At 33.1% G+C, this 25,265-nt stretch overlaps 3 protein-coding genes across 8 annotated transcripts; 2 read left to right on the top strand and 1 right to left on the bottom strand.

Annotated features, from left to right (window-relative positions):
* Positions 1 to 628: 628 nt before the first annotated feature.
* On the bottom strand, positions 629 to 9,377 carry LOC145304128 (uncharacterized). 6 transcript variants are annotated; one of them, XR_013873995.1, is made up of 17 exons: positions 9,245 to 9,377; positions 8,590 to 8,666; positions 8,013 to 8,078; positions 7,448 to 7,634; positions 6,873 to 6,995; positions 6,357 to 6,528; positions 5,966 to 6,156; positions 5,537 to 5,752; positions 4,508 to 5,206; positions 4,108 to 4,167; positions 3,748 to 3,792; positions 3,325 to 3,487; positions 3,068 to 3,141; positions 2,753 to 2,905; positions 2,236 to 2,307; positions 1,168 to 2,078; positions 629 to 743 (listed from the first exon to the last, which is right to left on the bottom strand). XR_013873995.1 is itself a non-coding variant. In XM_080145889.1 (17 exons), exons 1-16 carry the CDS (start codon positions 9,326 to 9,328, stop codon positions 1,227 to 1,229), a joined length of 3,234 nt encoding a protein of 1,077 aa, XP_080002015.1. In that variant the 5' UTR covers positions 9,329 to 9,377; the 3' UTR covers positions 629 to 786; positions 1,183 to 1,226. The 6 variants fall into 6 exon arrangements, 4 of the variants coding, with proteins under 4 accessions (XP_080002015.1, XP_080002014.1, XP_080002011.1 ...); XR_013873994.1 differs by having other exon boundaries at positions 629 to 731; XM_080145889.1 differs by having other exon boundaries at positions 629 to 786; positions 1,183 to 2,078.
* Positions 9,378 to 15,792: 6,415 nt separating this feature from the next.
* Positions 15,793 to 17,456, top strand: LOC145304127 (uncharacterized). Its single transcript, XM_080145884.1, has 4 exons — positions 15,793 to 15,929; positions 16,125 to 16,318; positions 16,588 to 16,764; positions 17,139 to 17,456. Exons 2-4 carry the CDS (start codon positions 16,265 to 16,267, stop codon positions 17,454 to 17,456), a joined length of 549 nt encoding a protein of 182 aa, XP_080002010.1. The 5' UTR covers positions 15,793 to 15,929; positions 16,125 to 16,264.
* A 5,050-nt stretch (positions 17,457 to 22,506) lies between these two features.
* LOC145304126 (uncharacterized) lies at positions 22,507 to 24,752 on the top strand. Its single transcript, XM_080145883.1, has 4 exons — positions 22,507 to 23,049; positions 23,326 to 23,492; positions 23,861 to 24,031; positions 24,390 to 24,752. The coding sequence occupies exons 1-4, from the start codon at positions 22,507 to 22,509 to the stop codon at positions 24,595 to 24,597; spliced, it is 1,089 nt and encodes a 362-aa protein (XP_080002009.1). The 3' UTR covers positions 24,598 to 24,752.
* The last annotated feature ends 513 nt before the right edge of the window (positions 24,753 to 25,265 follow it).

The raw sequence follows: 25,265 nt of genomic DNA, 5'->3' as shown, positions 1-25,265 counted from the left end.
AATACTAATAAATTAATCAAAGCTTTCAAAAAGATCCAAAAACATCACTTAAAAGTACAAAATCTTAATTACGTACTAATAAAATTAACTGAAAAATGAAGTTTGCATTATTCTATGGATTTTTAAATGCTACATGGTAAACTTCACTTGTGGAAAATAAAAAATACATTATATGAAAGGCCATAGTGAACAAAATCACTCGTTTTTTCGCCCTGCACTTCTCCACAGAGACTTTTTCACCTCAACTACGCGTGATCAGCTGTGCAGCTCCATAATGGCGAAGTTTACATAATTATACGCGGCATTATTCAATTATGGAAGACGACATTTATAAGGACCTTTGGAATAATGATTTTATTTCAGGAAGATATTTAGAAATCCAATAAATTATTTGTTTAACATCTTTAAAATCATAAATATAATTGTTCTTGAAGTTATTCTTAATGAAAATTTTTTATATCATTTCTTTTGACAATAGAAATATTAACAATAAAGAAATACCTTTATTTTTTAACTAACCGAAAATTTCTAATTTTTATAGAGGACTTGAAGATTCTTATTTAAAAAATGCATTAGACATATGATAAAGTATTAGGTAAATTTACGTCTTTTAATGAAGAAAGATGGATTTCTAATATATAACATTTATTTTAGAGAAGGTTTCAATATAAATTTTACATAAAGGTACAAAATAGTAACGAAAAGCATTCTGATCATTTTTCAAAGGTGAACTTGGATAATTACTTTTTCATTTATATTTTTAATTTATAGAAGTAGCAGAACTTTCTAAAAAGCATTGGCTTGAAAAAAGCAAGAAAAAAGCGGCGCAAAAGAAAAGAACCTATCCTAATTTTATGTCATTTTGCCAGTTTCTAGCCATCTAAACCTAATTAATTCATACTTACTAGCGTCTTAATTAACATCTTAAAACTTGAGATTTCTAATCTAATCTTGCAGCTTACTAACTGGCACTCGACATAAAATACTTTAACCCTTCAAACTCAACATAACTTAATTTATAATTAACGCCCTTTTATTACTTTTTATACTTTTTTTTAAATTACAAAGAATAATATGACGTTTCCAAGTACTTCTGTTGCATAAATAATTTTCTGCGTTTATTGCCTAGTTCTTGCTTTGCGTTGTTTATGCCGCTATTTCAAAGACTTTTTGCTTATCCACTATTGAAAAATGATCTATATAACATACAAAAAAATGAATGCAAATTAATAGACTCTTGTATTATGATTATGATGATTATCTGAAGGTATGTGGGCAAATGTGCAATTATCGCCGAAACGGCATTTTCCAGTTTTGGCGAAAAAATTGCAAACTTTGCGGCCACCCGCCCCGCTGTGATAATTGTCGTGGTGGTGGTTATTGTAATGATTATTGCGGTCATTACGGTGGTTGTCCCAATTGTCCCGGTCGCGCGATTGATGACCGCCGCGGGCCTCAAACCCGCGCTGGGGTCCTTTGGGATAGGGGGCGTTGTGGTTAACCGGCGGGGGTAGAGTAAATTTTGGTCGGTTATTTCCCGCTGTTTCTGATTTATTAAACGGTTTATTATTATGGTAGTTATTATCATATGTGGGAGATACGGCACTTTTTGCGTTATTTTGATTATTATGTCCGCTAGCACTTGTATTATTACTTGAAGAACTAGACATTGTATTTGCCATGTTGACTATATTTTCCAACAAACCAGGTTTTAAACTAGACAATAATTCTTGCAAGTTAGTCGGCGGCTTTGATGCAGCTGTTGATGCTGCTGCTTGTGGCGGCGCTGAGTGGTCTGTTGGCGATGTACGTTCCAGCGATGATGATTTCTTGACCGGCGCTGCAATGAGTGCATCAAAAGCGGTAGGCGGCGGTGGCAGTTTTGATGTCCAACCGTTGGCCGAAAAATCGGTTTCTGAGTTGGTGTTTGTGAGGTCGATTTGAGGAATGGCTTTGGGCTCCACAGTGCCCGCGCTCTTGGGCATAGGGTCGGGCTCACTGGGATCTGACGGCATGGAGTTTCCAAAGTAGAGCTGCGTCAACACACGCGTTTCTCGTTCTCGTTGCACGTCTCTTTCCTAGAAAATAAATTGTGTAATAGAAGAAATTAGTTTGTGAAAATAGAAAATATAAATTAAGGAAGATATAACTAGTACAAATATGTTGATAAGAAGATAGTGTATTCACAAAATAATCTGTAAGTCCGTCCTTCTATTAATAAATAAATGTGATTACCTTACTCTCACAGCCATATTCTACAGGGTGCTCAATATCCAGCCTAGACAGGCTCCACCTCTTTTCTTCATGCTAAAAAGAACCATATTTATTAATAATTCCTATACAACCATGTACAGAGTTGTCTTCAGGTACATAAAAGAAAACTTTCAGATGTTATATATGATGTAACTGAAATGCTAGAAGGTATAAATTGTTTATAATTCTTTGTGGTACCAAGGAAGAATAAAAAAAGGACAATAAATTCTCATACATCCCTAATGATAATAAACAAAATTACCCCATATGTAGATTAAATTAATGGTTGAAAAGTTTGGACAAGTTTTGAACCCGCGTATCAAGACTCATATAAGTACTTAATGTTATTGAGCCATTAAATAAGATAACGTGGCTATAAAACTTTGGTTACAAGTTTAAATTACAGTCCAATGTCTCCTTCCTCACTGGTGGTGGTAACAGACATTCAAATGTTGTGCTAGCATAAACGTTGCACAACAAGACAGATACGATAACTTACCTCATAATGTCCACTGTGAAGTCCCTCATCACCCCCTCCATGTTTCATTTTATTCTTCTCCATCACAAGTTCTTGCTTTCTGCGCTCAGCAAAGTTCAACTTCTGTTTAAATACATTGGTTCTCTCTGTTTCATCCAACTCGAAATATTCAATCTAAAACAAGATTAGTTTTCATAAAAACTTACATTTTTGACCGTAACTATTTCATGTTGGTAGCCATAAGTAATAAGTATATAAGTATAAGTTAATAAAAAAATATTTTTTTCAAGAGAAAAACACAAACACATCCAAAATTTCCCAAATTATGATTTTTACCTGAACTAAGCTCATTTCATTGGCCCATCTCAGAGATCTTTTTGCTTTAAATCCGCGGGCATAGACAAGAATACCTAAAAATAAACAAACATTGAAATATATTCTATTACTGTTAATCAACTCAAAAATTACAAGATTAGATTTTATGAAAACTTATGCTCTTAATATTGATATATTTTCTACTGGTCTTCCTATGTCCCTCTTTCTTCTTTGAGATTAGGCAATTCTTGTAATAATAAGGCTTATTAAAAACCTACCTTTCTTTTCCCTCTGGCGTACTGAACTGTCCCCACTCTCTGACTGTTCCTCTCTGATGGGGCTTAATCTCTCTTCAACAGCTGATTCAGAATTTTCGGATTTTTCTTCATCTTTTTTGTTGTCAGATGAGTCTTTTTCTGATTCTTTGCTCTTGGACATTTCCTAAAAAATAATCATAATGCAGGGATTCTAAGGGATGAGACAATGAAGATTAAATTTATGTTAATCCATCATTATGTTAATGAAAATTTTAGATTAAAACTTATGGATTCTGCTAATTTCAACCAACCAATAAAGGTTTAACAATAGTATCCGAGCCCGGGCCCTCGGAGCTAACAAAGCTGGTTTTAGTTTTTCATTTTAATGTCCGCGGAAAGATGTCTATAACACGATGCGATAAAAAAATATAAATGATTTTTTACCTTTTCTTTATCTGAGGGTCTACGCTTTTTCTTGCTTTTATCATCCTAAATTATTTATTTTTTTAAACAAATATATTATATATGGATTATGTTTTCAAAAGATAACAAAATATATTAAATGGTGGATTTAAAAACGCAATAATAATATATGTATGTATAGTCTTTAGAATAAAGGAAATAAGGACAGTTATGATGAAGATTATAGTAAAATCAATAGATGTCATAATTTTGCTCTTCAATAATTTTCATTTAAATGCGTTTTTAACTGTTTTTTTTTGTAATTTAAGGACAAACAAAAAAATAATATCTAGTCAAGTTATAGAGTAGCTGCGCGATGGTACTAAAATTTTATCAAATTACCTTCATAATTGAGCTGAGAATATCACCAAACATATTGCTTTCTTTGATAACTTTAACCTTCTAAATAAAAAAAAGAATTAAAAATTTCAAAGAACATGTTAGGTACAATATTTTATTATAATGAAAGTTACAGGATGTCCGAGTCCGTGTCATTCTATCATTGAACCGATTTGGTTCTTCTTAAAAGTGAAGATTCTTATAGGTCCAGATTAAATATAAAGCAATCTTTACTAATATTTTTTAAATCTGCCAATAAACAAGATAATTTTACAATGGTAAAATTAATTCTGTGTATTTAGTAGCTTCACTACTAAATTTTCTTTAAGTAGAATATTCTATTTTTCGAAACAATAGTTTTGGAAGCAAAAATGTGTGAAATAATTTTAGATAATAAAAATACCTTAACACTTTGTTTCTCTTCGGTGGATGATCTTTTTTCTCCTTTTCTCTCTTCTTTTGACTTTATCTCCTTATCATCCTTTGATTTATCTTTAGTTTTATCCTTTTTATCCTTACTTCTCTCCTTATCTTTATCTGACGAATTTGAATCTCTGCGTTCTTTATCTTTTTCTCTCTCCTTTTCTTTCCTTCTTTTTTCTTCCTTTTCTTTTCTTTTCCGTCTCTCTTCCTCCTTCTCTTTTCTACGCTTTTCTCTTCTTTCATCATCACTACTGTTGCTGGAATTACTTGAGGAGGAATTCTTTCTTTCTCTCTTTTCTGTCTTTTTCTCATCTTTCTTTTCAGCTTCTTTCTCTTTAGCCGCCTGTTTCTCCTCCTCTACTTTTTTATCCTCCTCCAATTTCTGTTGTTTCTCCGCCTCTATCTTTTTTCGTTCTTCCTCTTCTTTCTTAATCTTCTCCTCAATTTTTGCATCTTCCTTCATACGCTCTTGAATCTGCTTCTCTTTCTCCTTTTGTTCTTTTTCCAATTCTGCTTTAGAGCGAGGTTTAGCAGTTAGGGTTTCCAGCAGGTCTCGGTTTTTGTTCTTAACCAGAGATGGTTTGGGCTTGGGCTTGGCTGTGTCAAGAGAGCCCAGCATGGCGCTGAAACCAACTTCTCCGTTGACAGTCTCGCTCTTTACGGCGGCGGCAGGTACCTCCTATAAAAATAAAGGATTTAAAAAAATTTATGCAAATATATCACCCCCCCCCCAAAAAAAAAAAAAGCTTGGACGTCCTGAAGTGGTTGTACGGCATTAAAACATTCACTATTTCAATAAAGATTAATAATACCTAGTCGAATTTAATTTTTCATAATATTCTCATATAAAATATGACGATTCAAGAAAAACTAGTTTAAAATGTGTTACTTAAGATTGCATTAAAGCTTAATGTAAACAAAACACATTTAATGCAAGTTTAAAGATAATAAAACATCTATGTTGTACGTAAACTGAACATGAAAATACTTTAAAACAAACAAAAAATACCTTTTTGGGAAGTTTAGGAATTCTGCCAAGACTAGAAATCTTAGATTTATTCTTATTTTGTTCTTTCAGCGCAGCAGCTATCTTCTTAATTCTATCCTTCTCCCCATCCTCTAGGTCTCCCCGCAGTTCTGTTCGCGAGTATGGCTTCGCGCGTTCAGCCCGACGCTCTTTGGCTGCCTGCGCTTCGCGCCTTCGACGAATTTCTTTCTCGCGCTCCTTTGAAAAGAATAAAATATTTCATAAGAAAAGACAAAAATAAATGGAAGGTGAATTGTCCTATCTAAAATATAAACTTTCACATTTAACAATAAAAATCAAATTAAATTCAAAAATAAATACATTTTCCTTAAAACCTTACAAAGTTTTAATCCGATAGAACATCTCTTTCAATGGAACAAAAGACCAAATTTTAAAAAATTTAAAACCTACCTCAAACTTTGATTTGGAACTGGCCGAAGTCGGCGATTTATTAACACTTGTTAGATCTGCAAGCTTTTTAGCACCCAGAGCGGCTCTTTTAGCCGCCATGGCCTTCTGCCGCTCAACCATCTCGTCCGCGGAATCACTGTCACTGTCTTCTGAAGTTGTTCCATCGAGTAGGTCATCTACACTATCATTGTCTAAACAAACATATAGTTGATAAATGTATAATATATTTCTAATTTCAGAAAAAAATTTAGGTACCAAAATCATTCAAATCCCCCCTCTTTGAGTGAACAGTACAATATTTACAAAAGTGCCATACCTATACAAGTGAGCCCAAGAATAACTAAATAATATTCAAGATTTTTGTTTAATTTCGATATGTAAGTCTTTATACCTTTATTATCATCTTTCTTTTTCAATTTTTCTAGAGCATTATTTTTGGGTTTGGGTTGTGCCTTGGCCTTCTTAACACCCTGAGTTTTCTTTACAGCCACCCCATCTTTCTTATCAACCTTCTTGGTTTTGACTGGAGGCACATAGTCTTCGGAATGATCCGCGTCATATTCCTAAAACATAAATAATAAGTTATTATTATTAGGTAAATATTAATACGTTTTTTTAGATTAATCGTTAATCGATTTAAGTATGTTATAGTCAGAAACTTCCTAACGATTTTAAACTTTGGGCTAAGATTCCTGTAACAGTCCGGCAGTTAGGTAGAATCGAAATACCGTTGCATCTCCAAACTTGTTACAAGAATGTCCTTGTCCGTGGCGTACATTCATTTATTACATGTTAAAAATGGGATTGATCTACTACAGCATATATAAAATTATGTATCTAAATGTAAGTTTGTCAACATTAGGCATATCCTGGTTTAAGCATTTCAATGTTGCTCCAGGTAACTAACCTGTACTGGTTCTTCCTCTGCCATATTATAATAATCCCCACCCTGTCCACCCCCATCTTCAGGGGCGGCGTAATCATCGTCCAAGGGTTTCTTCCTGGCTATTCTGATCCATTGGTGGACAACCTACAAACATATAGACATTATAGAACATTTTACATAATACATTAAGGAGAGTCCTACGGCGATGAATTAATTCTTGTATCATATTCCCCTTCCACCCTGGCATAATTACAAGGTATTTATTAAAAGAAAGTTTTACAGGTAAGAATTTGAAGGGGAATATATTATTATCTAATGTTATTTCCCTGCAAACTGAAAATGTACATGATTAGGTCTAATGAAACTTGAAAGACAAAAAATTTGTATTTATTTCCTCCAATTTTTTCTCATAGGAAATGACTGAACAGAGGAATAAAGCAAATAAATAAAATTATTTTAACTTCTTTCTTTCACCAGCATTAGAAGAACAATAACATAACAGGAAAAGAAGATAAATTTCTATGCCATTGTCCTATTACTGTATCATTCCAAAATATTAGTTCTTCCTACAATTGTACAATAACAAGCACAATTACCTGTGTGGACAAATTTCTAATCTCCGCCTCAATCCTGGTGTCAGTGCTGAGTTGTCTCAGTATTCTTGGGGCTTGATTTGTCGACGGATCTGACTTCAGTCTGTGCCCAGTCATCGGGCACAGGGCAAACAAACGGACAAGGTCGCCGCAAAGATAAAGGTTGCCATTTGTATATGCATCAAAAAACCTAAGAAAAAAATACCTTTTAAAATCATTTGTATAACGTAGTTAAGAGTAATTTAGGACCTTAATTTGTTTCTAAGGATGGTTTTAAGCTATTTTTCTACAGCCTCCCCATCCTCCCAATTTTCAATGCTCCTGTAAAATATTAAATAAAAGATAATATGTATGTTATTTTTCCTCAGGGAATCTTCAGACATTTCAGACACTTATCTCATACAGCAGCCAGATTTCCACCTAATCACGTTAGTTACGATCGTACAAAGAGAGTTAAAGCTTTATGTTAGATTTGTAAAAGAGAATCTTTAAAAGAAAAACATTTAAGTGCTATCTTTTACAGCGGACGATAAAATACTGCTTACTGTAATACTAAAAAGACACTTACCATTGATTCAAAAGCTCCCAGCCGTTCTTAGCTAAAAACTGTTCTAATAGCTCTGGCGATGAGGATCTGAAAAAAAAGAATCTAATTGAGAAAAAGGCTCCGAAACTTTTTGAAAATGTAAGTAGTAGTCTAGGTAAAAATGAATTCTATCACTTACTTTCTAAATTTCATAAAAATAAAATTACACGATATAAACTAACAATCTTTTGAATAATATGAACACAGGGGTGTATATTCTGCACAAGATTTATTTTTTTCCCCTGCTACAAACTTTTTTCCCTAGATATTTCTTAAAAAGTAGGGGGGGAAATAGAAAAATATTTAAAGAATTCTATATTTTATTTATTTTATCCCTCCTACCACACATTTTTTTAGTTTTTTTAACCAAGGAGGGGGGCGAAATGGAAAAAATGTTTTCAGTTTTCTTATTTTTACATTTTTTTCCCTCCAACCACTTATTTTTTATTCCCCCCCCCCCCCCTGAGCAGGGGATCCCATGCAGAATATACACCCCTGTATGAACATTATGGGAATAAAGAAGCAACATTAAAATTTTTAAATGGTTAAAATAAGTTACCTTAAAATATGAATGTAGATACATTTAGAAACCAATTTCTTTGAGAACTTGTGCATTAGCTGAACAATTCGGGGAACCTGGACAAAAAAAAATAATTTTAAACATTTTAATTGAATGTGATATTTGTTCCCAGTTTTCACTTTTTTCCTATATCTCCCTATAAAACTAGGGACATAACGGTTAAATCAATATACATTATACAATCTCTACATTAATAGCTACCAAGGGCAGAACTCTGCACACAAAGATGGGAATGGGTTGGAATTCCAGGGTTACCGAAAATATATCAAAATTGAAGCACAAGAATGATAAAAATTATTAGTTGAAAAGTTTAGTAACTGCTAGCTTGAACCAAAAAATCTAGATTTAACAAAGAATACTTTATTATTTGTGCTATTAAAAGTTTGGGTACCAGTATAATTTACAGTCCAATGTTCCCACCCTCCCTGTAAATTAGCGTGAAAATAGGAAGTATATACTAATCCTTGGGTACTGAAATTTTTATCATAACAAAATTACAAATCATAAGAAAACTAATTTAACTTATATATCTAGACAATTAATGTTTTTAAACTTAATGAAACAAATAAAGTATCTGACGATACGGCGAACATACAAACTTATAGAGAAGCTACGCTATAAACAAACGTCCTACCTCCTCAATAGACTTGATGCCTCCGTCTGGTGCTAGCAGCACACTCATTGTGGTTAACAACTGGTTTGGATCTATTCGCGTCATTGTAACATAGGTATATATTTCTGAAAATAAATATTAGTTAGTTAGAAAGATCTATCAAAATAAAAACAAGGATGACAAAGTCTTTAAACAGCGAAGCGCACAAAAAAAAACATGAATGGACTGAACATCGACAACGGATTGTATACAGCAGATGTTCGGCGGTCATAAATGAACAGACAAATAGTAGAAAAGACGAAACTTTTCCATAACAATATATAAAACTGTCTCTCGACGAACAAAGTAAGTTGTAATTTCAGATAGGAAAAGTACGGAGAGGACAATTTGTGAGTAGTTACGCTACAAATATTACAATGACACTAGCCTACAGAGGCCAAACACTCCCCCGAGAAAGAAGGGGCAATAAAGGCAAAACCCCCCTCTTCAAGAATTGTGCATTCCATAAATGAATTTGACCATAACAAACTTCCCTTAAAATCCCAAATTCATTGGCAAGTAGTGAAAAGAATTAGCAGTTGCACTTTATATACATGTAACATAACATAGCGTTAGACGCCATACAAAGCAGCGGTAGGTGCTACTGATGACAACATAAAACCTCCCTGAAACCTTTTAGAAGTTCTGCCGTTCTAGAGATTTGAAGTTGTATACAAACACACACACACACCACTATAGAGTAGCTTTGCATTGCATTGTGACGAAACTTTAATTATCCCCGTTGAATGCATCATCATTTTTGAGCAAGCAATTTTGAAAAACCATAAAATGGAATGACATTTTAAAAATCTATTAATGGTATAAAACGGACGTATATAACTATGGAGTAGCTACGCTTCAAAATGTAGGAAAGTAAAACAACTTTCTCTTTCACTCAAACATAAAAACTATTCACTATTTTCTTTGTGCTTTGATCAGTTTCTACTTTGATTTTGAACATTCACTTTGTTGCTTTGGTTCTTCATTGTGCTTGTTGTATTACTATTATTGTTGATGCATTTTATTGCACAATATCATGTTGACAAAAGTTATTTATATATGTATATTTAGTTAAAAGTTTTGGAAACTGTTTTCCCGTATTGCTTCGCAACCGATTAAAATCCGGTGGATTAAACCGGTTATCAGTCATACTGAATAATTATGTCTAGCATCGTATTATATCCAGTTTTCTACAAATTTATAAAATGTACAGTCATATGCCATAGGAAAGGGCTAAAAAAACTGGTTTTAATCTTATAATTGTGTATTTTATATCCACGGAAAGCTGTTTATAATACGATGGGAGAAATAACTATTATTTTACTGGAAGAGTTACGGGATCAACTGATATTGTTTCTTTATCATTGTCATTGAAAACTACTAGCTGCGTTACTTTTTAATAAAATGTTACCAAACAATTTAATAGAAAACTAGCGGCTACGCCCCCTAGAGGCCTCTAGGGGCACTTGAGAAGGGGAGGGAAGAGTCGAATTTGATAACCCAATTTATTTTTTTTAGATTTTGCAATTAAAATTTTTTTTGGGGGGGTGGAGGGGGTGTAAGTTTTTTCTAGGGGCGATTTCTCTTGGGAGGGTGGTGGTACCCTCCCCAAAAATAGTTATAAACCTTACCGGGACCTCTTTTAAGCTACCCTGTTAAGGAGAACCCGGTTCAGCGGTTAGCGAGATCCTCCGGTACAAACAAACAGACAAAGACACATGTTACTTTAATATAAGGATAGTTAAAGTCCCCGAAAACACGAATCTTAGTAATATGAATAGCTGTTACAAGATCTTAATGGACATACATCATCATAGTATTTGATAGGGATTCATATTCTAAAGTAACAGGATATCTATCTGGATGTATGTATGTAATATGTATGTCCGCGAAGATCTCGTGAACAGATTAAAAAAAGTGACCCCAACATCTTTTGACAAGAGGGGAGGTGGAGCGACACGCCCTAGAGACTAGAGACGATAAACTATATTAATCGTTAGTATTGAAGCTATTTATACAATAACCAATTGAATAGTTTATGGGAGCTTTTGTGGACAATTAAGATTAAAAGTGACAATGGCAAAGTTTTGAGAGTAAAATTAAGTACACATGGAAAAGTTTTTCATACTAAACATATAGTACAATATCAATAAAAGTGAAGTTTAATTTATTAAAAGACAGTCAAACAAACAAACCTTCAGTAGTAGAGAAAAAACGCATTTATTATATTTAATATCATTTAAAACCTACATAGAAGAAAAAATTTTAACCTTTACACAAAATGAAGACTAAAAAATCGTAATATTTAATAAGAACGTAGACTTACTGATAATGTTTAAATACCAGTCTGTAGCAGGAATCATCATCCCTATTTAATTGACCTGTCAGAACCTTAATGTAGAAAAGTTTTCCCCCTCAAAAAAATGAAGGACATTCTGCCAAATATTTATATAAATTTTATTAATTTTAATATACATTTTATTAATTAAACATGTACAAAGTTACTGCAAATATTCTACGGTCTGACCACAGTCAATATAGAGTAGCTTCGCTAATATAATAAAATATTAAAATTAAACTCAATAGGTATATGCTTTTATTTTTATTCAGTATTTTTTTTATCTAACATAAGCAGGAGATGGAATGAACAACACTTGGATTTTTTGTTGTACATTCACCATTTTAAGTTAAGGTGAACTTTGAAAAAAAAAGTAAGCGAATTATTTTAAAGCTCTTCTGCAAATTAGCCAAATAGTAAATACGGACAATATCAATACACTGCAGAGTTAAACTAGATATCTCAGTGCTCTATTAATTCCAATTATTGTTCATAAACTTATTTAAATAAATTTTAGAAAAAAGTTCTTTTTAAAAGTTTTGTAAGCTTAGTCTGTTCGGATGTAAACTCAAAATAAAACCTTAACATATTTAGAATCCGGCTCCAATAAAATTCTGTAAGTGATCAGTCTATTAATACTCGAATATTATACTCGAATATTAAGAATTGCAACAAATGTAGTGTGCATTCACTTCCGCAAATTTTTACATTATTTGCAAGACACGATAGAAACCAAATAAGATATATTTTAATTTTAATAAGGGCATTAATAAGAATGCAGCAAATACACTTGTGCACTAAGGCTATAATCATAGATAAATTGCAGTTCTAATAATCGTAATTAAATTTAAGTGCGGAAGTGAATGCACAGCGTAAATGAAAGTGAAAATGAGAAGGGAAGTAAGGAACTAAAAGGAGGGATGTGGGATAAATAAGAGTAGAGAAAGCGAAAAGGGAGAGGGGTAAAGAGCAACGGAAGTATAAGGGGAAGTGGGTATTAGAGGGGATAAAGAGTAGAATTGAGAGGTGGGGATATTGGGGGAATGAGAAAGGGTATGGGAGACGTCCACACACACGTAAATACGGCCTCCTTTTTAGATTTGTCCGCGCTCCAAAACGTAACACACGCACCGTGCTAAGCAAAGCAATTCTATAAAAAATTAGGGTCGGTTCGTTCGACCGTAACGTATAGCTAAATAATCAATTTTGAATTTAGGCATGTTAGAATAGTCGAATAGATTCTAATCTTTAAATCAAAATTACCGAAACAATTTGGTAAGCATTAAACTGTTGATAGAAGTTTTACGACGGTTTCAGGGTATATTTCGACATTCTAAAATTGTCATAAAACTTTTCAGGTCTGAAATTCCTTTGACGATTAAGCATCATATAATAAGCTGAAAATCTCTATCCATAATACAAAGTAGCTTGATGTCTGTCCCTATTTTCGTGGGGGATGGGACACCCCCAACCCCTCCACAAAAACAATAAAATCCCATTTTTAATTTGCTTAAGATTTCCCTGGTCCTTTTACGAATTTCGAAATGATTTTTTAAAAATAACCTCTTGGGGCAAAGCCCCTAGAGGCCAAGGGCGAAGCCGCTAGTGATCAATAAACTAATCAAATTAAACCAGATTTAATAAAGAGTTATTTAGCTTAACTTTATGGATGTTGTCATCCTTGTATAGTATTAATATTAACCAGTTCAAAATGAGATGACCACATAGGAGTTAAAAACAAGGACGCTAGCGTGACTAATGGCGCAGCGAAATAAATCATCTAGATCTCGAAATAGGCGAGCTAAAACGCAGGAATCTAAAGGAATATTACCAATAAATTGATGTACATCCCTAATGATAATACATGAAATTACCCTATCTGTAAATTACAATTAACGGTTGAAACGTAGGGACTATCAGCTTAATAATCCAACCAATCAAAAGTAATTGAAAGTCCGAAAAATTGTTGAGCCAACGAATAAGAAAACTATGGGGACTAGTATAATCCACAGCCTAATGTCCCCTCCCTCCCTGGCTAAAACGGCCCTAGCAGCACAGCCAGAATACAACACAAGAATGGCCATTTTTTGTTGAATTAATGAGGAATATTGATATTATTTTATTGATCGATTGCTGAAATACATCACGGAGCATTCTCGAAAATTTGCGCGTCGCACGTTTTTATAGCCTGCCGGCACACGAGTTGAAATCTCCTAAAACTTACTTTAATACAAAACGTTTTTCATATTTTCATTCGTTTTCATTACACCGATAGAGCTAGTACTCTCTCTTACATCGCTTTTTAATACGTTTTCAACAGTAAGTTTTAGTTTTTAGTGTATTATATATATGTTTTTTCAACGTATTTTTTCATTTACTATTTTCAGTTGGGGATTTTATTTGCATTTGGGGATTATTCAAGAGAATTTAAATAGTAAATGGAGATTGGTTCCTAAATACTTATCGAATTCTTCGAATTTTCCCAATATTAAAACTCTTTTAGCTTATTTTCGACGGATTCTTTAGTGATTTATGGAATATCGATCGATAAAAAATATTAATTGTAGCATAAGGAAACGAAATAAGACGTTTTTAATGGAATAACATGAAGTTACAAAATGGCCATTTTTTGTTGAATTAATGAGGAATATTGATATTATTTTATTGATCGATTGCTGAAATACATCACGGAGCATTCTCGAAAATTTGCGCGTCGCACGTTTTTATAGCCTGCCGGCACACGAGTTGAAATCTCCTAAAACTTACTTTAATACAAAACGTTTTTCATATTTTCATTCGTTTTCATTACACCGATAGAGCTAGTACTCTCTCTTACATCGCTTTTTAATACGTTTTCACCCACCCTCCCTAACCCTTTAGTTATTATTAGAAATTTTTTATTTTTCTGCTTTCTTAATTCCGGTATTTTTATATTAATATTGTTTTTTCTAAACTGACATACTTACCTATTCATGTCTCTAACATTTTTTCAGATCAACGTTTTTTATCATGACACCATTCGAGTTCTATAAACTCAGGAGTGTTAAGTCATTCCATGCTCAAAATATAGTTGCCTATAAGCAGATTTTAGGCTTAAACCTGCATTATTTTGTCGTTTATCAAAGTAAAACTGATAAACATTTAGTAGTTAGAGAGTTGATTAATCGTGCATCTTGTTATAAAGAACAATTAGAAGAAATTAACCATACTTTAGATGACGATTTTTTCGCCGCAAAATCTGTTTATGATAATTTTGGCCAGTTTTTTAAAGATTTCGAAGCAGAATGTCGCAACACCTTGTCACTTCTTGATTAAATTAAATTACTAAAATTTTTCTTTTTCTTTCTTATTACAAACAATTCTTATTTTTCTTTCAATTAATGTTTCACCACTATTTTCTTGAAATAAGTTAAAATTTCTTTCCTTTTTCAATTTTTCTTTTCTTGCAAAATACTGAATTGTTAAAAATTACAGCATGTTTTTATTTGTTATTATTTTTGCATGAAATTTTTCGTGGATGTTTCTTTAATTTAACATTATTGTTAAATTTTTTCTTTAAATTTAAATTTCCTCTTCAGACCTAAAAATGCCTGTTCCTACAGGACATTCACACAACTCCTCAGATGAGGATAATAATCCCCCCCCCCCCGCATCCACAGTGGTTCCAACCACAAATTCGGCTAGATCCTATTCAGCCCCAGTCAATACCTCAGCTCCCTCGTCGGTTGTAGCTCCAGGTCCGTCATCGGTCGCACAAACTATTATTCCCCAGGATCCTAAAGATCCCTTGGGGTTAAACAACCTTCCCCCAGCGGGCTCATATTTGCCGGGGATAGGTTTTGTGCCACAAATTAATCAGCCTCCGAAAATGACAGCGCGACCTCAAGAGTCTGCAGCTCCAGCGCGACCTTCAGTGTCAGCAGCTCCACATATTGAATCTGAGAAAGTTAAGATGCCTGTCAGACATGCTTCAGTGTCTTCAGGTAAAATTTCATGCTTAGTTCTCATGATTTTGATTCATTGATTTAGAAATTGAAGTTCATATGAATTTTGTCTTCTTAACAAATTTTTTACCTTTCCAAACATTTTTCTTTCTCAAACTTTTTTAATTTTCCCCCCCCCCCCCTCTTTTTTATTCTTTCTTTTTTACTACCTTACACCTTTTTCCATTTTATTCTTTTTAAATCTTTTTATTTTTAGATGATTTTTCTCCTAAACGTAAGAAGTCAAAAAAGAAGAAACGCTACTCTAGTAGTTCCTCTTCTACCAGTTCTTTCTCGTCATCGTCGAGTTCTTCGGAATCAGATGAACCTAAAAGGAAAAGAAAAGGTACTTTTTTCAATACTTAAAAGGAAATCCTTTCTTTCTCTCATGTATGAACTATTTGAAAATTTTCCGATATTATTACAGAAATTTATTTTGGTTCAATTATTTGAAAGACAAATTTCTTGTTTTCTATGAACACCGATTGAATATTTGACGTTATTCTTCGGATTATTATGCTTTCATACATTCTTTCTTTAGGAAAGAAGAAGAAAAAGAAGAAGAGCAAGAAGCACTCTTCCGATTCCGACAGTAGCAGCCAACTAGTAGGCGGCCGAAAAGCTAGACGTCGCCTCCGGCGAGCAGCTGAAATACTGTCAGACCCACCTGCTTGGATTGGCATGACGACAGCAGACATACATGCCGAACGGGAACGCCTCTTCGAACATTTAAACGTAAGAAAAACATTTTTTGAAAAATTTTTTTGGTCAAACATATATTTTTTAATATATGTAGGGGTTATTTAGTCTATTTAAACAAAAAAAAGGGCAGTTATCTTGGGTTAAGGGCATTTTCTTTTCTACATTTCTTTACAAAAATTTTTTTTTTTCTCTTTTCCACATTTAAGTATTTTTTGCTATCTTCAAATATTAAGTTTTTGTTTATCTTTTTTCAAATTTGAAATTCTTTTCTTGGAAATCTCACAATAGTTTTTTCTATTAAGTCTTTGGATGAAAAGAATGACGTCTCTCTCACATTTTTAAAATGTGTCTTAAGAGACACCTGCCGTTCGAAGAATTATGTCGAGGATGCTGCGAAGCGTCTTGTGGCGCTGAAAGCCCCCAAGAACTTGTTATATGACCTACAGCAGTCACTGCAAGCCTGCTATCAAGCAATAAAGGCAAGAAATTCATAAAATTTTTCTTCTTTTTCGTTTTGTAATAACTAAACCTATGCCATTTTTAGTTTTTTCTTATTTCTTACGTACAAATTCGATCAATAGGAATCGTTTTTTATTTATGACATTTATTTTTTTCAAATGTGCTTTTTTAATGAAGACGTGCAAACATTTGATTAACACCAGTTTTATTAGCTCCCGCACCACAGAAAAAAGGTTCATAAGATTATTCTGTGACATTTGCATTATTTTTCAGTTCATTTAAGTTTTATTTATTTTTATCTACAGGAAAGATAATTCCTACGACACATTTCTTTTCATTGAGCTAAAGATTAACATATCTTTTCCAAATTATAAAGATTTTCATTTTTATCTAGATAGCTGAAAGCTCCATCGGGTATATCGAACTGGCTTTTTCGAAAAACATCGGCCACGCCAACCGGGTGGCGCTAGCAGGTAACAGACGCTACCTCACCACCCAGCAGCAACGGATCTCGGATTCCCTGCCGGACTTTCGAGGGGACTATAGCAGAGGAGCACGTGGCGGCTTCTCTAACGGCCGGTTTAACTCAAATGGAGGCTCAAACCCTAGGGGTAGAGGATCTCGAGGACGAGGTCGAGGATCTCTTCGCTGTCACGGATGTAACGGCGAAGGTCATAAAGTCGAAGACTGTCCTTCCGCCAACCCCAAATAATGAGTCCACCCCGCTTTACGCTATTCAAGATTTAAACCTACAGATACCTACCTCAGACATTCCAAATTTTCATATCGCTTCTCTAAAAAATTTTTGTTTCACAGAAGATTATGACCATTATAAACGTTTATATGATATTCAATCGGATTTTTTATCTAGTTATTCGCCAGCTTATTCGATTCATTCACTTACAGCAATTAATTTCTATAAAAATATTCTCCATGCACCATCTTTTGTTTTGCAAACACTTACCTTTGGATATCAACCAGGTAGATTATTGAGAATAATTCTTTTCACATTTTATTTCTTATATGAAATTGTTCCAAAAAATTTTTTTGTTTTCTTTTTACAATTATTCTCCATAATCTATCTTTTTTAAGTTTTTACATCTCCAGTGTTACCGTATTTCGAGAAGAACAACAATAGCGCTGTCCGCAATCCAGAATTTGTCCGTCAAGAGATTCAATCTTTGCTAGACAAAGGTATTATTGCTCAAATCGATCATCAGCCTTATTGTTGTTCACCTCTTACGGTAGCTAGCAGAACATGTAGTTTAACTAACACAACTAAACTCAGGAAATTTTTCGACACATAAATATTATCCTAAATTTCTTTTTCAAATTTTTTTGATTCCCCTCTTTTTCTACCCCCCTTTTTATAAAATATTCTTTTCGTTTTCAATTCTTTTCCCTACACTAGTCGCCGGAAGGGAAAAGCAGTTTTTTGAAACAGGCTCTCTGAGATTATTACAGATTCTGATTTATACATATATAGACTAATGAAAAATGCAAAAAACAAAATCAAAAGCGTTCCTTCTTGGGAGAAAATGCGGGAAAAAGATTTTAGCTATTATTAACCTAAAATTCACATTAGCAAGCCTGTAAAAAAATAAACACACATTTTAAACATGTCATTGCTCAGCACCTAGAAGTGGTAGAAAAATGTTACACATACCATTGTAAAGCTCATAACCTCTAGTTTTCATATTGGTATATAACGTTTTTGTACTATTATTAGTTTTTTAGCTATCCTCTGAAGTATACACATGTTTTAAAAATTCAGTTTTTTCTTGAGAATTTAAAGTTTGATACTTGTTACACAAACCTTTTCAAATTATATTACTTAGCACCTAATGAGTTATAATTATTATTAGTTATATAATTATTTTATGTAGGTAAAATTGTATATTTTGGGTACTTTCAATTTTAGCTTAATTAAAAATTGTCTTTGAAATGTGTATAGTTTGTAGTAAGAACCAAGGAGGGAGGGGGGGGGGGAGTTTATACACTTATAGGAAATGAAATAAAATATAAGATTTTGCCCTGGATGTTTTTGGGCTTTAAAAACTTTAAAAATTTAATTTTGGCACTTTTCTTCTAGGGGCTAGTGGGTTAAAACAGCCTCCAAAACACTAAAATCTAAGGTCTGAGCATATTTTTTGAGATATCAAGCCAATTTTTTTAATGTAAACCTTTTTTACATAATTGAGGTAGTCACTAAAGATTTCATTTTGCCACTTTCCTTCTTGGGGTTAGTGGGGTATAACACCCCCTAAAACACTAAAATTTAAGGCTTTAGCTTATTTTTAGAGATATTAAGATGATTTTTTTAATTTAAAATTTATTCTCATAATTGAGATAAGTAGCCACTAAAGATTTCATTTTAACACTTTCTTTCTAGGGGATAGTGGGGTGAAACACCTCCCCCCCAATTGTAAACTTATAAGATCCAAGGTGAGAAGGAGAGTTTCTACTCAGTATAAAATTTTGCTCTGTTGTTATAGTTATAAACCTGATCATTGTAAAATCTCTCATATGATTAAATCTACCAGTAAAACTTAAGTTTGGCACTTTCCTTCTATGGACTAGTGGGGTAAAACTTCCCCAAAAACTACTAAAACTTTAAGTTCTGGGCTTATTTTTAAATATATAGGGCTGATTTTGTTAATGAATACTTTTTTTTCAAATCACTATAGATTTCAATTAGGCACACTCTTTCAAGAGAATCATTTGATAACTATAACAACAAGTCCAAACAGCCAGGGCAAAATATGATACTGAGATATAATTTTAATGTTTAAGGGGTTGTTTTACCCCACTAGCCCAAAAAGGAAAGTGCCAAAATGAAATCTTTAGTGGCTACTTATCTCAATTATGAGAATAAATTTTAAATTTTGATATCTCTAAAAATAAGCTCAAGCCTTAAATTTTAGTGTTTTGGGGGGTGTTATATCCCACTAACCCCAAGAAGAAAAGTGACAAAATGAAATCTTTAGTGCCTACTTACTACTTAGCTTAATTATGTAAAAAAAAGGTTTACATTAAAAAAATTGGCTTGATATCTCAAAAAAAAGCTCAGACCTTAGATTTTAGTGTTTTGGAGCTGTTTTAACCCACTAGCCCCTAGAAGAAAAGTGCCAAAATTCAATTTTTACAGTTTTACTGGTAGATTTAATCTTATAAGAGATTTTACAAAAAGGTTAATAATTATAAAAACAAGCCCAAAAACATCCAGGGCAAAATCTTATATTTAATTTAATTTCCTATAAGTGTATAAACTCCCCCCCTCCCTCCTTGGTTCTTGCTACAAACTATACACATTTCAAAGACAACTTTTAATTAAGCTAAAATTGAAAGTACCCAAAATATACAATTTTACTTACATAAAATAATTATATAACTAATAATAATTATAACTCATAGGTGCTAAGTAATATAATTTGAAAAAGGTTTGTGTAACAAGTATCAAACTTTAAATTCTCAAGAAAAAACTGCATTTTAAAACTTGTGTATACTTCAGAGGATAGCTAAAAAACTAATAATAGTACAAAAACGTTATATACCAATATGAAAACTAGAGGTTATGAGCTTTACAATGGTATGTGTAACATTTTTCTACCACTTCTAGGTGCTGAGCAATGACATGTTTAAAATGTTAAATATTTTTTTACAGGCTTGCTAATGTAAATTTTAGTTTAAAAATAGCTAAAATCTTTTTCCCGCATTTTCTCCCAAGAAGGAACGCTTTTGATTTTGTTTTTTGCATTTTTCATTAGTCTATATATGTATATATCAGAATCTGTAATAATCTCAGAGAGCCTGTTTCAAAAAACTGCTTTTCCCTTCCGGCGACCAGTGCCTACCTCTCAAATATTTTTTATTTTGTTCAAATTCAAATTTTTTAAAAAATTCTTTCATTTTTTTTCACCCCTTTTTTAATTTTTTCGAAATATTTCCTGCTTTTAGATTGTGCATCGACTTATCTCGCCACATTAATCTACTTCTCCAGCCAGAGAACGTCTCTTTAAATGATATTAAGACAGTGCTGCCTCGCATTTCTCAGGATGTATTTTTTACATCTTGGGATTTGCGGGGCATGTACCATCAAGTACATCTACATCCTGCCGTTACTGAACTTTTTGGTTTTTGTTATAAAAATGCTGATAATTCCTATTCTTTTTACAAATATTTGAGGCTTCCCTTCGGGGTTGCCTCAGCCGTATTTCTAGTTGATGCCTTGATACGCCCAGTTAAACATTTTTGTCACCGTCACAATATAGACGTGAGTGTCTATATTGATGACGGCCTGACTGTCGAAGTAAATTATTTTAAATGTCTTCTTAGTACTCACTTTGTCCTATCAGTTTTACTATGTGCAGGTTGGCATTTTCAACTTTCTAAATGTCAACTAGAACCTGTTCGTCGTATACAATATTTAGGTTTTATTCTTGATAGTAGTAAAATGATAATTTCTTTGCCCATTGTTAAAATTCAGAAAGTTTTATTTCTTCTTGATAAAATTTTAGCTGCTTTTGATTTTAACGATCCTGTAGATGTTATTATGTTAGCCTCCTTTCTAGGCAAATTATGTCATGCATATTTTAGTCATGGAGATTTTATTCGCGTCGTGGCAAGAAACTCTAATCATGCCCTTGGTGTTTACACCTCACAGTATGGCTGGAAAGGAGCTTTGTTTGTCAATGCAGATATGTTTCAAGAGCTGTCCCTCTGTAAAGAACATTTTGTTTCTTTAAACGGGCAACCAATTCGTACTGAATCCAAAACAATAGAAGTTTTTTCCCCCCATCAAACATCTTTCTTGATTGACAACATTGATCCTAATGATTTAAATAAACATTGTAATATTTTTGTGTCAGACGCTTCTGACCACTCAGCCTTTTCATTTAAAGCTGGAGACTGTAAGATTATCTCTGATTATTTATTTACTCCACAAGAGGCTGAATTATCTTCAGGCCATAGAGAACTTTTAAGTATAGTTAAAGCTTTTGAACATTATAGCAATTATTTCGCCACCCTTAAAGGACAGCTGGTTATTTGGATAACAGATAGCATGTGCCTTTACTCTTTTTTGCGTATTGGAAGCCGTAATTTAGTTATTCAAAAATTATTAATTCAATTAAAAATTCTAGAATTCCAATACGCAATTCGTATTATACCTAAATGGATGCCCCGAGACAGTTCACTTATTACTTTAGCAGATTTAGGCTCTAAGCTTTTTAAATCCTCAAATGAATTTGGGATTAGTTCTAATGATTTTCAATTTCTTCAAAATTATTTTTCTATCAAAATTTCCATTGACTGTTTCGCAACATCTAAGAATTGTAAAGTAGAGAAATTCATTTCCCCCTTCCCCCAACTAAATTGTTTTGATATTGATTTTTTCACAGTTTCCCTGACCAGTTCAGAATGCTACTACATCCACCCACCGATTTCTCTCCTTTCTCGTGTTTTTAATAAATTAAAATTATATGAGGATATAACAGCAGTGGTAGTTTTGCCCTTATGGCCGACATACCCTTTCTGGAATTGTATTGTTAAAGGATCTTATTTTAATTCTTTTGTAAAAAATTTTTTGCTCTGGGATCCTTACTACATTGCTTCTACGCCAAATAATCTTTTCAACGGTCATAAGACGTTTAAAACTCTCGCTTTATTGATTCATACCGGTAAAGACTATGCCATTCCTTTACCACAATTTTAATCAATATGTTTTTTAATGAATTGTACAAAATTTTTTCAGCATCTTTACAATGAGAACGTCTTTCAAACATTCCACTGTAAATTACCATAAGTTTAATGCTCAGTTACAAACCTTTAAAGACAATAGACCTCTAGAAAAAAGAGGCCCTCTGTATTTTCCGTCAGTTTTAGAGAAATACAACCTTTCCGAAAAAAGGAAACGCCACATAAAATTGACAGCGTCTTCTAGAACTAAGTCCACGCAGCTACTCCACAATCGTACATTACGCCGTTTTGAAATATTTTGCGAAAACAGAAATAAATCTCTGTTAAATTTTTCAAAAAAGGATTTAGCCGCCTACATTGAATACTTAGAGGATTCCGCAGCTAAAAAATCCGCCGTAGTCGGGTTGGCAGGCGCAATAGATTTTTTAGCCAGTGCTTTAGATATGAAATCCCCTTGGACCCCCCAAATTGAAAGAATGTATCAGGGAATCACAAGAAGAGCCTCTGCAGAACAGCCTTTGACCAAGAAAGCGCCTAAACTGCCCATAAAGTACCTGACTTTGGCCATCGATAAGCACGTGACACCTTTTCTAAAAAATCCAGATCAGGTAATTTATTTCATATGAATCAATAAATCCTTTTTTCGAATAAATTTCGATTCATACTTATTATTTAGCTATTTTTAAGTTGTCGGACCAAACCACATTTAATATTACGGAGTTTTTTACGTTTTTTCTAATATTCACATTGATCTCCAATAGAATTCTTATTTCTTAAAATTCGAATTTAGTTTTTTAGGCCAACTATTTTAAAACATGGAGTTTTTTACGCTTTTGTATTTTTCTTTAATATTATTTTTCTAATAGAAACTTTGTTTTCTTAAGATTCCAATTGTGACCCTCCGAGCAATCGTGGCCCAGCACCTTCAGTACAGCTTGTGTGCGCGCATATCTGACCTGTTAAGATTAAGAGCCTGTGATCTAGCGGTTACCACACTAGGAGACACGCCAGCCATGAGCGTAACCTTCAGATCTTCTAAGACTGACCCTAGGTACTTATTTTTAACAAGAAAATCTTTCTTAAATTCTTTCTCCATAAATTCTTTCCAGAATTTTTTCAGATATTCATATGACATTCTTTTCTATCTATTTTTACTAAATATTAAATTAGAAATTACATTATAATTGCAAAATAATTTCTAATTATCTTATTGCAAATTTTTTCAAGTTTTTCAATGTTTTAGTTTAAAATATTTATAATTACAAATAATTTCTTAACCAATACCTATTTTTTCTACGTAAAAGTGTTACAGAAAATACCAGAAAATCGTTTTTCAAATTTATTATACATTCTTCAACTCTGCATTTCATTTAGAATATCGTCGTTTTTTACACAAAAACATAAACATTATTTTTCTAGATTTGAGGGCTCCACCAGTTACGTGATTTTCAATGGATCAGAATATTGTCTTTATTCATTGTTGGTCCTGTATTACAATAGGCTCCGGTTGTATTCATCAGATACTTCCTGTCTGGATACGAGCTATCTGCTGCCCCGTACAGGGAATGGTACCACTTCGAAATCTTCTAGGCGAGTTTTTAAGCATAATACATTCATACATTTTTTCTTTTTAAGTTGTCACAAATTTTATCGGTAATTATATTTTTTAGAATCCTAGTCGCGGATGGACGTTACGCAATTTCAGCTTCCACCTTAATGAAGGATGTAAACTTAATTTATAGTAACTTAGGACTTAAGCATAAAATCACATCTAAATCAGCTAAAAGCTTAGGAGTGTCATCTGCCTTTCGATTAGGTATGAGCGATGATCATATCCGAGTCTTAGGCAGATGGCGCTCCATAGCTACAGCTCAACATTATCGAGCTATTGATGATACAACGCTTATTGAGATTTTCTCCAAAATTATGCTAAAATCCTCGAGTACAGCAGTCCCCAGGTCCTTAGCAGCCCTTACAGACCAAGCCTCCAATTCCATCGCTTCACGGACGACTCCCTCTTGGTCCTCAGCCCATTCAGCACCTCTGAACCGCGCTCTTATCTTCCAGATTTTGTTAGCTTCGGGTTATCTAGACCCCCAAGGATGCCCTCTCAACAACGATGGCTATCCTCTCCCTCAAGACGTTCCGGAGGTTAGAGCCAACGGCGAAGATCTTTTAGCCATCGAGTCTTCCCAAACCTTCATAGTAACTCTGCCGAACTAAGTTATTATGCATTTGTATTATTTTTATTTATGCTTTTCATTTTTTAAAAAAAATGCTTAAATAAAACAGAAATTTTTAAATTGCATATTAGTTCTTTTCTCAGTATTTTTTCAGATTATTTAAAAATGTTTTCTTTTTTAAGAAAAAAGAAATTTTTAATAACTACCTACCATAAAATTTTTCGATTTCGAACTGGTTTTATTTATCCGATTATTCTCGCGAATTTCTTCGTTTCATTTCGATTGGTTCCTAAATACTTATCGAATTCTTCGAATTTTCCCAATATTAAAACTCTTTTAGCTTATTTTCGACGGATTCTTTAGTGATTTATGGAATATCGATCGATAAAAAATATTAATTGTAGCATAAGGAAACGAAATAAGACGTTTTTAATGGAATAACATGAAGTTACAAAATATTATGACCTTGAATTTAAAACGACAAGGACGACAACGGACCACTACACAAAAATATATATCCTAAATAAATCTATGTGCTTGTACCCAAAAATTACGTAAACATTCCGTATTTTTTTTCAGTGAAGTCTCAAGTGATGGTTTTAAGCTATAAAGAGGTGTGGGTTAGGATTGATCATAAAACC

Source organism: Acartia tonsa, chromosome 13 (assembly GCF_053477335.1).
Source record: "Acartia tonsa isolate MP-2025a chromosome 13, ASM5347733v1, whole genome shotgun sequence".
Taxonomy (NCBI): domain Eukaryota; kingdom Metazoa; phylum Arthropoda; class Copepoda; order Calanoida; family Acartiidae; genus Acartia; species Acartia tonsa.
This window is presented reverse-complemented; position numbering and strand designations above follow the sequence as displayed.

Excerpts from the sequence above, each read along its gene's own strand:
- LOC145304128 (XM_080145889.1), bottom strand. The coding sequence starts at position 9,328 with ATGACGCGAATAGATCCAAACCAGTTGTTAACCACAATGAGTGTGCTG. Across the intron at positions 6,529-6,872 it reads CAGAGGAAGAACCAGTACAG|GAATATGACGCGGATCATTC; the intron begins GTTAGTTACCTG and ends TTTATGTTTTAG. Across the intron at positions 2,308-2,752 it reads TTCACAGTGGACATTATGAG|CATGAAGAAAAGAGGTGGAG; the intron begins GTAAGTTATCGT and ends GGTTCTTTTTAG.
- LOC145304127 (XM_080145884.1), top strand. The coding sequence starts at position 16,265 with ATGACGACAGCAGACATACATGCCGAACGGGAACGCCTCTTCGAACAT. Across the intron at positions 16,319-16,587 it reads GCCTCTTCGAACATTTAAAC|TCTTTGGATGAAAAGAATGA; the intron begins GTAAGAAAAACA and ends TTTTCTATTAAG. Across the intron at positions 16,765-17,138 it reads CCTGCTATCAAGCAATAAAG|ATAGCTGAAAGCTCCATCGG; the intron begins GCAAGAAATTCA and ends ATTTTTATCTAG.
- LOC145304126 (XM_080145883.1), top strand. The coding sequence starts at position 22,507 with ATGAGAACGTCTTTCAAACATTCCACTGTAAATTACCATAAGTTTAAT. Across the intron at positions 23,050-23,325 it reads TTCTAAAAAATCCAGATCAG|ATTCCAATTGTGACCCTCCG; the intron begins GTAATTTATTTC and ends TGTTTTCTTAAG. Across the intron at positions 23,493-23,860 it reads TCTTCTAAGACTGACCCTAG|ATTTGAGGGCTCCACCAGTT; the intron begins GTACTTATTTTT and ends TTATTTTTCTAG.